This window comes from Sceloporus occidentalis, unplaced genomic scaffold (genome assembly GCF_023333645.1).
Source record: "Sceloporus occidentalis isolate IW3139 unplaced genomic scaffold, rSceOcc1.0.p SCAF_1, whole genome shotgun sequence".
NCBI lineage: Eukaryota > Metazoa > Chordata > Lepidosauria > Squamata > Phrynosomatidae > Sceloporus > Sceloporus occidentalis.
The window spans coordinates 63,293,816-63,306,169 of NW_028316981.1; the positions used below are offsets into that span (position 1 = coordinate 63,293,816).

The 12,354-nt window shown below is 39.7% G+C and overlaps 1 protein-coding gene across 1 annotated transcript in view; it reads right to left on the reverse strand.

Moving 5' to 3' along the window:
• Positions 1-2,102: 2,102 nt before the first annotated feature.
• FBLN2 (fibulin 2) overlaps positions 2,103-12,354 on the reverse strand; it is a 145,715-nt gene continuing 135,463 nt past the window's right edge. Inside the window, exons 16-17 of the mRNA XM_089523101.1 lie at positions 7,551-7,674; positions 2,103-2,460 (exon numbers count right to left, since the gene is read on the reverse strand). Coding sequence (XP_089379227.1) covers positions 2,103-2,460; positions 7,551-7,674 — 482 coding nt within the window. The remainder of the gene's footprint in view (positions 2,461-7,550; positions 7,675-12,354) is intronic.

A 12,354-nucleotide genomic window follows, 5' to 3' on the forward strand; every position in this document is an offset into this window, starting at 1 on the left:
ATAGGAACTGGCTGCATCCTGAATTAGCACTGAATTCAAGAAAGTAAGCCTCTCTTTTAACCCCATGTGATAGGATCCTAACTTAAGTCCAAATAATAGAGGTCTATGTTTGTAGATTAATACGCATCATCCAATATTCCACAGATAAAACCTGGGCACATGTGACCAAGCAACATAAGAATGTGGTCAAGATGACAAAAGAACACATGAGTGGCAGCAGTTTGCTTTGGACTGAGACTACTGGGAAGGGCAACACCCTGCCTCCTCTCCACACACTGAGTTAATTCAGTGCAAATTACTATAGCTGTTTGAACTCAGTTTGTACCAAAGGAAGTGAGTTGAAGACAAAAGAGGAACGTGGGAGAAAGAAAGAAAAACTGGGACATTTTAAAAGCAGCTGAAAAAGTAGGACAACAAAGGATTAATTGGGTCTGTCTTTGCCAGAGTGGGATAGTGGAAGGGTATGTTAATAAGCATAAATTGTGCAATGGAAAAAGAAAAAAAATCTTGAATAGTAATCTTAGAGCATGAGTGTGGTCCTGGCACTGCATGTGGACCTCAAAAGTGTTTCTGTAGTCTTCAACCCCACCAAACCCCCCACACCACTCTGTGCTGCCCCCATAAAGTGTCTCTTATGTAAATCTCCTAAGACATAAGGTCCTGTACAGGCAGATCTATCTTTATTTCTGTCTGGGCCAGAAGTCAGGAAGGCTACTCACCATTTAAATGGTTGAGGCAGGGGTGGGACTGTACTGTTTAATGCTTTTTAAAAAAGCACCAGTTTTTCAAAACCAGAAATTGGCTTCTGACAACTTTGTTTTTTTGATATTTTAGGCAGTTTGTGCGGCAGAGGATCCTGGAGTTAAAAATTCACCCCATGACTTGCTGCAGACACCAACAATTGATTTAAAGGGTGTTTCATACTTGGAGTATCCATTTACCAAAACAAAACCTAGGTCTCCTGAACCTTTTATAATTGGGCCAAAGCAGGACGCTCAGCAATCAAAAGACTGTCACTACCCCATGCAGGTCTACACAGAGATACAACTCAATGGGATTTATTCCCAAATGAATGTATAGACATAGCTCAGTTAACAAAGTCTCTTGACAGTGGAGCACCTTTTTACAAAGGCTTTTTATGCCCACCAATCTCTTTTCCTTCTTATCCTGTCTAGCTGGTTTTTTATTAGCAGAATTGGCACTGGGAGAATGGCAAAGGAGGGCTGAAAAAACACCAATGTTTGGTGTCAGGTTGCAGCAACAAGTCTGTACTAAACAGTGCAATAAGCAAAGCTTAAGCTACAACAGGCAATGTAAATAGCAGCTGTTTCAAGAATCCAAAACAGAGAGAAAAGGACTGAACACATAAGCTTGCGTTGCAGCAACCCCAGCATGTTAAGAAAGCTCTATGCCTGGCAACCAAAACAAAATCATAAGTAAAGTGGAGGCTGGTGAAAGAATAAGTAAACCCTGGATGCCTTTTGGAAGCAGTCTTCAAGTGGTCTTCAAAAGGTCCAAAATGTTTTTGTTTATTTATGCAAGGCTTACCTGGACCAGTTATTTCATTTCATATGTACATACAATTAGTTCTGAAAAAAATGTCTGCTGAAACATGTTTGCCTACTGTACTTTTTTGTGGTGTAGGAACCTATCCTTATTCTTTCCATGTTACTTCTACCTCTGGTACCACATATTCCATTAAAGTAGCAATGTTCAGGAACATATCTACTGTACTTTGCTAAGTGAAGTATATCTTTATACAGAATTTCAGCCTTAAAATGGCTTAAGCTCAGGCAGATCATGCCTCCACCCTATGCAAATAATTCTGAAGTCATCCCTGGTGCAGTTCTATAAGAAAGTTTCAGAAGACAGGGCAAATACTGTACATACATTTGCTTTAAAGGTCAAAGCCTTATTTTTCTCATTTAGAAATCCAAAGTGAACAAAAAAAAGGATTAATATATTTTAAGTTATTTTTACAAAAAAACAAAGCTAAAAAATAATAAAAGAAGCTAGATATAGATTTTATATTATCATCATAAACTTTGTTCAAAGGTTACAAAGCCATAGCACCAGTTAATACCAATGGCAGTACCTCTGCCTCAATATGCATGAGAAGTGATGAAGATATAAATTTTGGCCAGAAAAGTTGTGTATGTCCCTTGACGCCAAAGCTTCATTTCAACATCTAACAAAAAGTCTTTGGGTTCCTTCACTTGTCGCTGAAGGTAAACGATGCCTGTGTAAGAATTCAGCTTTCTGGTGCTGAAGTAGTTCTCTTCATTTCCTTTGTTGATTGTAAGGATTATGTTGTCTCCAGCATAAGCAGGCGAGGGACCAATTCGGAAAATATGAGCTGGGACAACAATGTTAGTTTGGAAGTTAAGCTGATAGTAAGTGATTCGCAATGGAGTGTTTTGGCAATCCAGATAGCTGAAGCAGTTGATACGCTCACATCTCCTGAGAGAAGAAGAGGAAATATTTAGCAAAGCAGGAACTGAGATTCAAAAGAGACCCATCTGGGTGATTTGCAGAGGCTCAGAAAAAAAATTCTCCCATGTATTAGGCAAAGAAACAGCAGAGCAGCAAACATTGGCTATGCAATTAACAGCTGCTTGTTCTTCTTTTACAACTCTCTTTACACTGATGCAGTTGTCAGCATAACAGCCAAGTATCAAAAGATCATGAACCTTGAAAGCCTCTGCTCGAAGCACCACAATGAGTGCATAGAGGAATACAAAGTCATGCTGTGTATATTTGCCTGGTAAAGGAATCTGTGATTCATCAAAGTTCAGTGCTCTGATCAGGCAATATGAAATGGAGCCCTGCTGACAAAAGCAACTTTCAAAGGCAGCACTTTTGGGGGCTTTTCATTTCAAACTGTACAACTATAGAATGAGGTATCTTACAATGTCACCTCTGTGGTCCATTATCTTCTTTTCTGTCTGTATAGCTCTGAGAACAGAGCTGGTAAATGATACTTTTTAGACTACAAGTTCTAGAATATTGCAGCCAGTATGAAAAGTTGTGGGATCTGTAGTCCAAAAATTAACATTTCCCAGCTCTAGAGCTTCCAGGACTGGCTTCCTCGGTGTCTATGGTATCAGGGATCCCATTCTGATTTTCAAAATAAAATAACTATTGCAAAACTATATGTGTGTGTGTGTGTGTGTGTGTGTGTGTGTGTGTGTGTGTAATATTTTAAAAGTGTTCTTGGAAAGGTCCCTTTACCCCACTGCAAAGGAACGGAACAGTTTGCATGTGCCTTTATTATTTCTCTTGTGTCACAACTGTGGCAAAAGCCCCACATGTGGACAAGTAAATTGACACCAATATCGGAAAAAGCCTAGGAGTTCCATCTCTGCTGTCATAGAGAATATCAGCACACTGAGAAGGCACAAAGTGCTGTTGGAGTATGCCACCATATAGGAAAAAGGTCATATATCATTAGTTGCTGCTAACTGCTCTCAAGTCAAATTATAGTGACCCTACAAATGAGAGACTTCCAAGCAGCTATTGTAAACAGCCCTCTTCAGGTCTTACAGACTCAGGGCATTTATTTCCTTGACTGAGTCTATTCACCTGTAATGGAGTCTTCTTCTTTTCTTTCTACTTTCTACCTTGCCAAGCATCATTATGTTTTTTAGTGAGTTATGTCTTCTCATGATTATCCAAAGTATGACAGTGTCAGTTTAGTCATCTTGGCTTCTAGGGAGAGTTCAGGCTTGATTTGCTCTAGGACTCTTTTTTTTTTTTTTTTTGGCAATCCAGAGTAACCGCAGAACTCTGTACTCATCAATATACAACACCTAAGGTACTGTGTATGCAGAATGTTTAGTCCCTGGCAGTTCTCTGCATGGCTAGAAAAGGCCCCTGCATGAAACCTGGAGAGAAGGTGCCAGCCAGTGACAAGACTATTGGACTAGGACGACCAAGATCTGACTCAGCATAAGCCAATCTCCAATATAGCTAAGTAAGGATGACCCTGAGGTTTATCGCATGGGGGAAAAAACGTTCCCCAATGCATTCTAACGAGCGCGGGCGCGCACGGAGCATGATGGGAACCTGATGGGTCCCAGAACGCTAGTTTACCGCATGGCGGAATGCCGCCATCGCCGCTGGGCGTTCCCAGAATGGCGCCTCCTGGAACACATTGGGAACCCGATGGGAACGCCCGGCGGTGACGGCGGCATTCCGCCATGCGGTAAACTAGTGTTCTGGGACCCATTGGGTTCTCATCACGCTCCATGCGCGCCCGCGCTCGTGCTCGTTAGAACGCATTGGGGAACGTTTTTCCCCCATGCGATAAACTTCCCTGTTTCTTCTCTTGCATCATCTATCTGATATAAGGCTTTATCAGGGATGGGAAAGAAATTGTTTTGATTTGCTATTCCAAACAAAAATACACATTTTGCATGTCTCAAGACTGACAGTGTAATGGAACACATCTTCATTCCAAAAACTCTATATTTGAGACAAGTGATTTGTTTTATGAGGCTAGAGGTAAACAATATGTTTAACATATGTTCATGACTAAAATTGTATACTTCATACAGATGCCCTTTAGTGCAAAAAATGCATGCAAGAATGCAAAAAAGTGGCATACATTTTGAAAAATTAACACAGAAATACACATGAATTTATATGTTTTCTGGGGAAAGAAGTCTTGTATCCAGTTACTTTAATGGAAAGGAACGACATCATAGGATCCCTGGTGGCGCAGACTGCAGCCACTCACTCACAAACCACCAGGCTGTGTTCAATACCAGCCAGAGGCTCAGGTTGGACTCCAAGGTCGCTAAAATAAGTACCCAGTTTGTTGGGGGCAATTGGCTTACACATTGCAAACTGCTTAGGAAGTGCTTAAGTGCACTGATAAGCAATATATAAATGTATTTGCTATTGTACATGACTCAGAAATTCAGATAGTAAATGAGAACAAGGCTGTTGTATTTCCACACCTCTAGGCAACTTCAGCAATTCCAAGATGACATTGTGCCACAATGTCAGTAAACCACAATGGTACATACAGAGTCTATGAGAAATTTATTTTCTGTCATCATTATGGATAGGCAATTAATTTTCTGCCAGTTGCAGTACTCCTTTATGATTTTACTCCTTCCTGAAGAACTGTCTGAAGCATGCTTTTCTGAGGCACACAGAGTCTATGAAAAATCTCCTGACCCATCTCTAGTTTTGGCTCAGTCCTAGTTAAATATATATATGATCCAAAGTGGCCCCATTAACATCATTTGGAATACAATGAGGCAAAAGCATGGAAGGATTTAGTCATGGTTACTTTAAGAAGTTATCTGCAAAGTGAGTGCCATGACATAGCCAAAGAAAGCAAAACAAAGGCACTCTCCACACAGATTAATAATAATAAAAAAAACTAAAACAGAATCCATGTTCCTTCCTTTTCTTTCCACAGTTCAAAGATGGGGAATATCATCACACAGTCATCCAGATGTTCTTGGACTGCATCTCCTACAAGCATTAATTAGCATAGTCAGTAGTGACGAGTCACAGAATCATAGCATTGGAAGGAATCTCAAGGGTCACCAGCCCAATCCCCTGTCAGTGCAGGAACTCATTACTGAGAAGTGGCAATTCAACCTCTGTTTTTAAAAAAATACTAACAAAGGAGAGCCCAATACCACTCAAGATCTTTGATTCCACTGGTTAACAGCTCTTATTACTGGGATGTTATTTCTATTGTCGAATCACTCTTTATTGTAAGTTGGACCTATTGATTTAGGTTCTACTATCTGAAACACAAGAAAACAAGTCTAGTCCATTGCCCACATGTCAGCCCTTTAGATACTGAAACAAACAAACAAATAAATATCATCTCTCTTTTCTTCTCTAGGCTGCATATATCCAGCTCTCTCATACAGCTTGGTTACCATGCTCTTCACCATCTTGGTGGTCCTTTTCTGGACATGTTCCAGGTTATGATATTCTTCTCAAATAGTGGACCCAGAACTAGAAACAGTATTCCATGATGAGTCAGACCAAAGCAGAATAAAGTGGTACAAGCTAAGTCTCCCTTATCTAAAATGTTTGGCTTTCACATTTTTTTTTCAGAGTTTGGAACCTTTACATATATGAAATGAGATATCTTGGCGATGGGTCCCAAATCTAAACATGAAATTAATTTATGCTTCATAACCTTACACAAATAGCTTGAATGAAACTTTATGCATAATATTTTAAATAATTTTGTGCATGAAACAAAGCTACACTGAACCATCAGAAAGCAAAGGTGTAACTTGTCTCAGCCACTCATATGGACAATTTTGGATGTTGGAATTCCTGTTAAGTGACATCCAACCTGTATTATTACTTCCCTTGATTTTGATGTTATACTCTTGTTGATGAAGCCTAATGACATGATGCTGATTTGCTGCCAGATCACACTGTTGTTTTCTTATTGTCTACTAAGGTACCTAGGTCCTTTTCACATATACTGCTATCCTAACCTAGGTGCCATCCATCCCATATTTGTGTATTTGATATTTCCTGCCTAAATGGAAAACAGTAACTTCCTCTTATCCCTGTTGATTTTTTAAAAGTATTTGTCAGATTTTACAAGCTATTGAGGTCATCTTGAATTCTGATTCTTTCTTTTCCAGTTTCATGGGACTAGTCTGATAAGCATGTCCTGAATCTCCTTCCTAAATCATTTACAGAGATGTTCAATAACACTGTGATCAGGACAAAAGACATAGCACTCCACTGTCACTTTTTTCCAGGAAGATAGAAACTATAGTTTCCTATGGACCCTATGGAATGCCCTCTGCTCCCCATTGCTACTACAGCTACTTCATAATACAGCACTTTGTTTTAACTTGTTCTGCTCTAGAGGAACCACTGTAATTCATGGGACAGATGGTCATTCTGGGTCTGAGAGATCAGGGATCTAGGCTTACCTCTTGGGTAACTTTCTCTACTTTCCCTTTACAAGCAATTAACCAAATTATTGTGAAGGCTGAACTCAATAAAGGATGTGAACTCCTTTTAAAAAGCCCAAAGAAGACTAAACAAGTTCCAGTATTAGTGACTATAGTTCAAAGATCTTAGGAAAGAACACAAATAATTGAGGCCTAAATCCTGTTTTAGTTGATATTAAAGGAGATTGTGTGTATCAATGGTAACTTCATAAGTCAATGTTTATGTAAAGTTCAATTGATTCAGTGGGTAAGAGCTGTTCAACAGTGGAACACACTTGCTCGGAGTGTGGTGGAGTTTCCTTCTTTGGAAGTCTTTAAACAGAGGCTGGATGGCCATCTGTTGAAGGTACTTTGATTGTGATTTCCTGCATGGCAGGGGGTTGGACTTTAATTCTCAACCACCTTGTGGTTGCTTCCAACTCTATGGTTCTATGATTCTATGGTTTATTCTGGAAGGGATTAATAATACAGTTAGGGCCAGAAGCAGTAGGGATACACTAAACAGCCTTTTGATTATATAGAATAATTACTGAAGACAGCATTTTGAAGACTCTATTGGTGGTGGTGGGGCAGAGAGTTGACATGGATTTGACTTACATGTCAGACACTTTTCTGTAGTTTGGTGGGCACTCAAATAAGAGACATCGGAAGCTGCCTTGAATATTATAACAAGACTCTGATGATGAACAATTGTGGGTTCCCATTGCACATTCATCAATATCTGGAATGAAATATATAGGAAAGGTTACACATCACAATCACAAAGCAGTGTAGTTGCAGACTTAGTCCAGAATTATGGAGAATATGTCACCTGTATCAACTACAGGTTACAAAATCAAGCCTCAGTATATATTTGTAACACCTTCATTAGGCAAGCCAGAAGGCACCCCCCACAACACACACACACACCAATTCTCAAGGCTCACTGGCTTCTTCACTAGTGATCTAGTGCTTGAACAATTGCTCTTCCTGGATTGCCTTGTTTATATATTTTTGGTAGCAGGGAGAAGATGCCTCATTTGGGCTCTTGATCTGTTCCATTTGGATTTGTTTCTGTAAACTGATGGAGAATTCCCTCAATAATTTGTGTAGTTACTTCAGACATTCATCAGTGGGATTTTTAGAGAGGATACAGTAAAATGTAGTAGCCTCCTGTATGTAGTCTGATTTGTTCTTGATGACCACGGCTTTCTTCTATCTAGAACACTCACCATTGGGGTATCTGGATATGTGGACTCAATTCTCAGATCATATGCCATCAACACTCCAAGCTACATGAAAAATACATCTAATCTTCTACAGAAAATACAATCTGTCAGAGAACACTATCCTAGTCATGACGGATGTGGAATCTCTATACACCAACATCCCACACAAGAATGGATACAAGTGATCAAAAGCATCATCCTGAATGAAGCTACAACACACCTAGCCACTAAACATGATAACTGTCATCCTTCAGCCTGTGAGTGAGTGAACAGGCAGGCCCAGCTCCACCAGGACTAGCCTGAAGAAGAAGAGCCCCCCTCCATTCCATCTGCCTTGGTCCAGGCCTCAGAGGGAGAGAAGTACCACTGGACCTCATCCCCTTCCCCAGCACCATTCCCTTCTCCTTTTGTGTCGTGTCTTTTAGATTGCAAACCCGAGGCCAGGGAACCGTCTAATTAAAAATAATAATTGTAAGCCGCTCTGAGAGCCTTTAGGGCTGAAAGGCGGGGTATAAATACCATAAATAAATAAATAAAATAAACTCTGCTATTTTGTATTCACTCAAAACTAGTTCACTTTTGAGAATAATGTGCCTCTAAGTTAGTGACACTGCCACGGGTACCTGTATGGCACTCCAATATTTAAACATTTCATGGCTGACCTAAAACAATGCTTCCTCAGCATGCCAAGAAACTTCTCCTCCACCTCCAGTTTCTTTTTTATTTGGACACATGGGATACAATCACTATCTGTCTGAGTTTGGACGAATCCAGACAACAAATTCACTTATTTGACTATACTATGCAATTGCACAATGGACTTATAAGCATCATATTTTATCAGAAACCCACAGATTGCTACACAGACTTAAAATGCCTCCACATTCCACCCAGAACACACTAACAAATTTATTGTTTACAGTCAAGTTCTCTAATACACAACTGCATCTGATCAGAAAGACAAGACAGTGACTCAGAACTCTTGGGTGTATACCAGGCATTTCTCAAACTATAATATTCACCTAAGAAAGTGAAGAAACAAATTAACAAGGCAAGTTTAATACCTGGGAACAGTCCACTAAAAGACATACCAAAAAGATAAAATGGCAGAACTCTAATGGTTACCTACAGTCCCCAACTGAGACCAAACAGATCATCAATGATTAATTCTAGAGAATAATACAGCCCTCTCACAAACTGTGTGAGGTGGGCCTTTAATTGGCCTTCAGACAGCCTTTAAACCTTAAACAATTGCTCACAACAGGATATATATACTATGGATGGTAATACAGGGACAAGGCCCTGCCACAAGCCCAGATATTACAGGGGCCAGTAACATCACCCACAGCATCAGAGATACATTTACTTTTTCTTCTTCCAATGTGATATATGTCAACCTCTGCCAGCAATATTCCTCTACACTCTGTATTGAACCAACAGGACAGTCTCTACACAAGAGGATTAATGGACACAAATTTGACTTTAAAAATGTCAGTACCCCCAAACCTGTTGTAGAACATTTGTACCTTCCTGGACATACAGTAAAGAAATTGAAGATTGGAGTCTGAATTGAAGTGTCCTTGTTACTGTAACAAAAGGAATCTTCTCAAAGCAAGTTTTGAATCCAAGGAAACTGACCTATGGTAAGCAGATTCACTGCTTTCATGTTGCTTATGCAGCCCTTTGAAAAGTACATTCTATCCCCCTCCCACAGCTGTTTAAATATGCTTTACACCTGAACATTTATTATCTTACTGTACTGCACCCGAAAAAGTGGTTTTATATGCACAAAAGCTCATGCAAAAATAAAAACCAATTAGGCTTAAAAGTGTTGCTACATTCCCCCTCCCCTTCCTCTTTTTTTATGCTACTTCTTTGAAAACCTGGGTAAACAGTGTAGCGTCACTAGAACTCCATAGGTCACAAATCAAATCAAATTTTATTTAAAAAATAGAACTAGAGTCAGTAGCTTTTCAAACACATAGAAGGTTGTATATGTGCAGAGTGTCGGTGAGGTGTAGTAGACAGTGTTAGACTTGGGAAATTCATGTTCTAGTTCCCACTAAGCTATGAAACCCAGGCAGTGACTTTGTGGCAGGCTCTCTCTCTCTCCCTGTTGCAGGGGCCTACCTCATAGGATTGTTATGCAAATAAAATAGGGAATAGAAGAACCAAATATGCCACCTTGATTTTATTGGAGCACAAATTGGACTTTAAAATAATAATATAGTATAGTATAATACGTGGTTTTCCCCCTTCTTTTTGAACCTGCCTTTCATTAGCATCATGTTCAAACACATGTTGCTAATCATATTTTGTTTCCCTTTGCATATACTTCTTTAAATGATTTGATGCATCAGTAGAGTGTTGTTGTTTTTGATTTGCACATGTGAAGCTGCTTATAGTTCCACAACATTAAAAGGAGGTGATGTCCACAAAATGCATTTAGGCTCAGAAAAAAATACCTCTTTTGTTGCTGAATACAAAAACAATTCCTAAACAATAAGATGACAAAATATTAAACTGCGGTTCTGAAGATACTAAATACCAGATGCAATGGATCCAGTTCAAGCAGAAGGAAAAGGAAAGCAAAGGGGGAGCAAAGCCCCTCAGCTCAGCTTTTGTAACCACACAGAAAACTCTCAAATGTCTAGACAGCACTCAGAGGTTTGCAAATAAAATAAATGTTACCAGACAATCCATGTGGCCAAGTACTGCGGTGAAATTTGCCAGTTGTCATACAGGAGACTGGCTCCTAAAGAAATACCGTAGTCTTCCCTGAGGGTCAGGAATTGCTCTTCCTTGGAGTGTGGCTTGCTTTAAAAGCCCAAAGAATATTTTTAAAGAGGAAGTCCAAGAGAATTAAAATAAATTAAGCCCCTCCTCAGCGATTCTTAAAACTAGGTGAAAAGGTAAATTGTTTCCATATGGTATTCCATGTCGCAAAGCGAGTTTCTTCTCCATATTGGCTCTCTGAAGCTTTACCACACAGCTTTGAAAACAATGATCCATAACATAAAATTTTAGCAGGCCAATTCAAACAGATCAGCTTGAATTCACTAAACCATAAAAAGTCCATGAATGAAGGGGGTGGGGAGGCAGGGAGGTCTCTATTAAAGTTCAGGGTGAAATAACAGAGATAAAAATGATATTTTCTTGTTCATTCTCCCTATACCTAAGGTAGGGAACAGATCAAAGTTTCCTGTGTAAACTTGTCCCATATCCAAGATCTTTATGCAAGTGGATATAATGTTCAGAGTCTGCATGTCATGAAATTCTAACATATGTAGTATCATGTGTTCAATATCTCACCAAAATCTAAGAAGCAACCCCACAATATGGAGGTACGCACATTACATAACCAGTGTCTACTCTACTTAAATGTCACAGCTGTACAGAAGCTTCAAGAAATCATACATGAACTTTTTAAAAACTTACTTCTCCTTGAAAAGAGTATCAACCAAGACTTTCACAAATGGGATAATATTCTAAATAATAAACAATGGAGCATCCACAATTAAAGCATGCTCAGCTTAAATCCACACAGAGAGACAGACACATTCCCTCAGCTACATGCATGAAAGATGTTTATCATACTATACTCTTAAAGTGCTACTATTCCACTTTGACTCCTCTAGCTGCCTCCTGTTGCATTCTGGGATTTGCAGTTTTAAGGAGGGGTATTTAGAATTCTCAGGCAGAGTTCTCTGCCTGAGAATTCTAAATACCCCTCCTTAAAACTGCAAATCCCAGAATGCAACAGGAAGCAGCTAGAGGAGTCAAAGTGGAATAGTAGCACTTTAAGAGTATAGTGTGATAAACATCACAGTCAAAACCCCTTTAGGAGGTTTGCCATTGCATTCCTGTGAGACTGAGATGGTGTGAGTTGCCCAAGGTCACCCAGTGGATTTTCATGAAAAGCAGAGATTCAGAACCTGGTGTCTTGGAGCCCTAGTCCAGGACTCAAAACACTACACCATTCTGGTTCAATAAATGTGTATACTCTAAGACTGCAGGCTAAATATATGCCTAACCTCTCGGATAAGCGCAGGTCTTGACGCCGGTATTAGGGCAGAACCCAGAGTAGAGATGTCCAGAGCCTCCGTGGACTCCATTAAACTGGATCAGTTTGAGTCGGTTAGTACCGATGATGTGGATAAGATCCTTAGAAGCGTTCGGAAGGCAACCTGCTC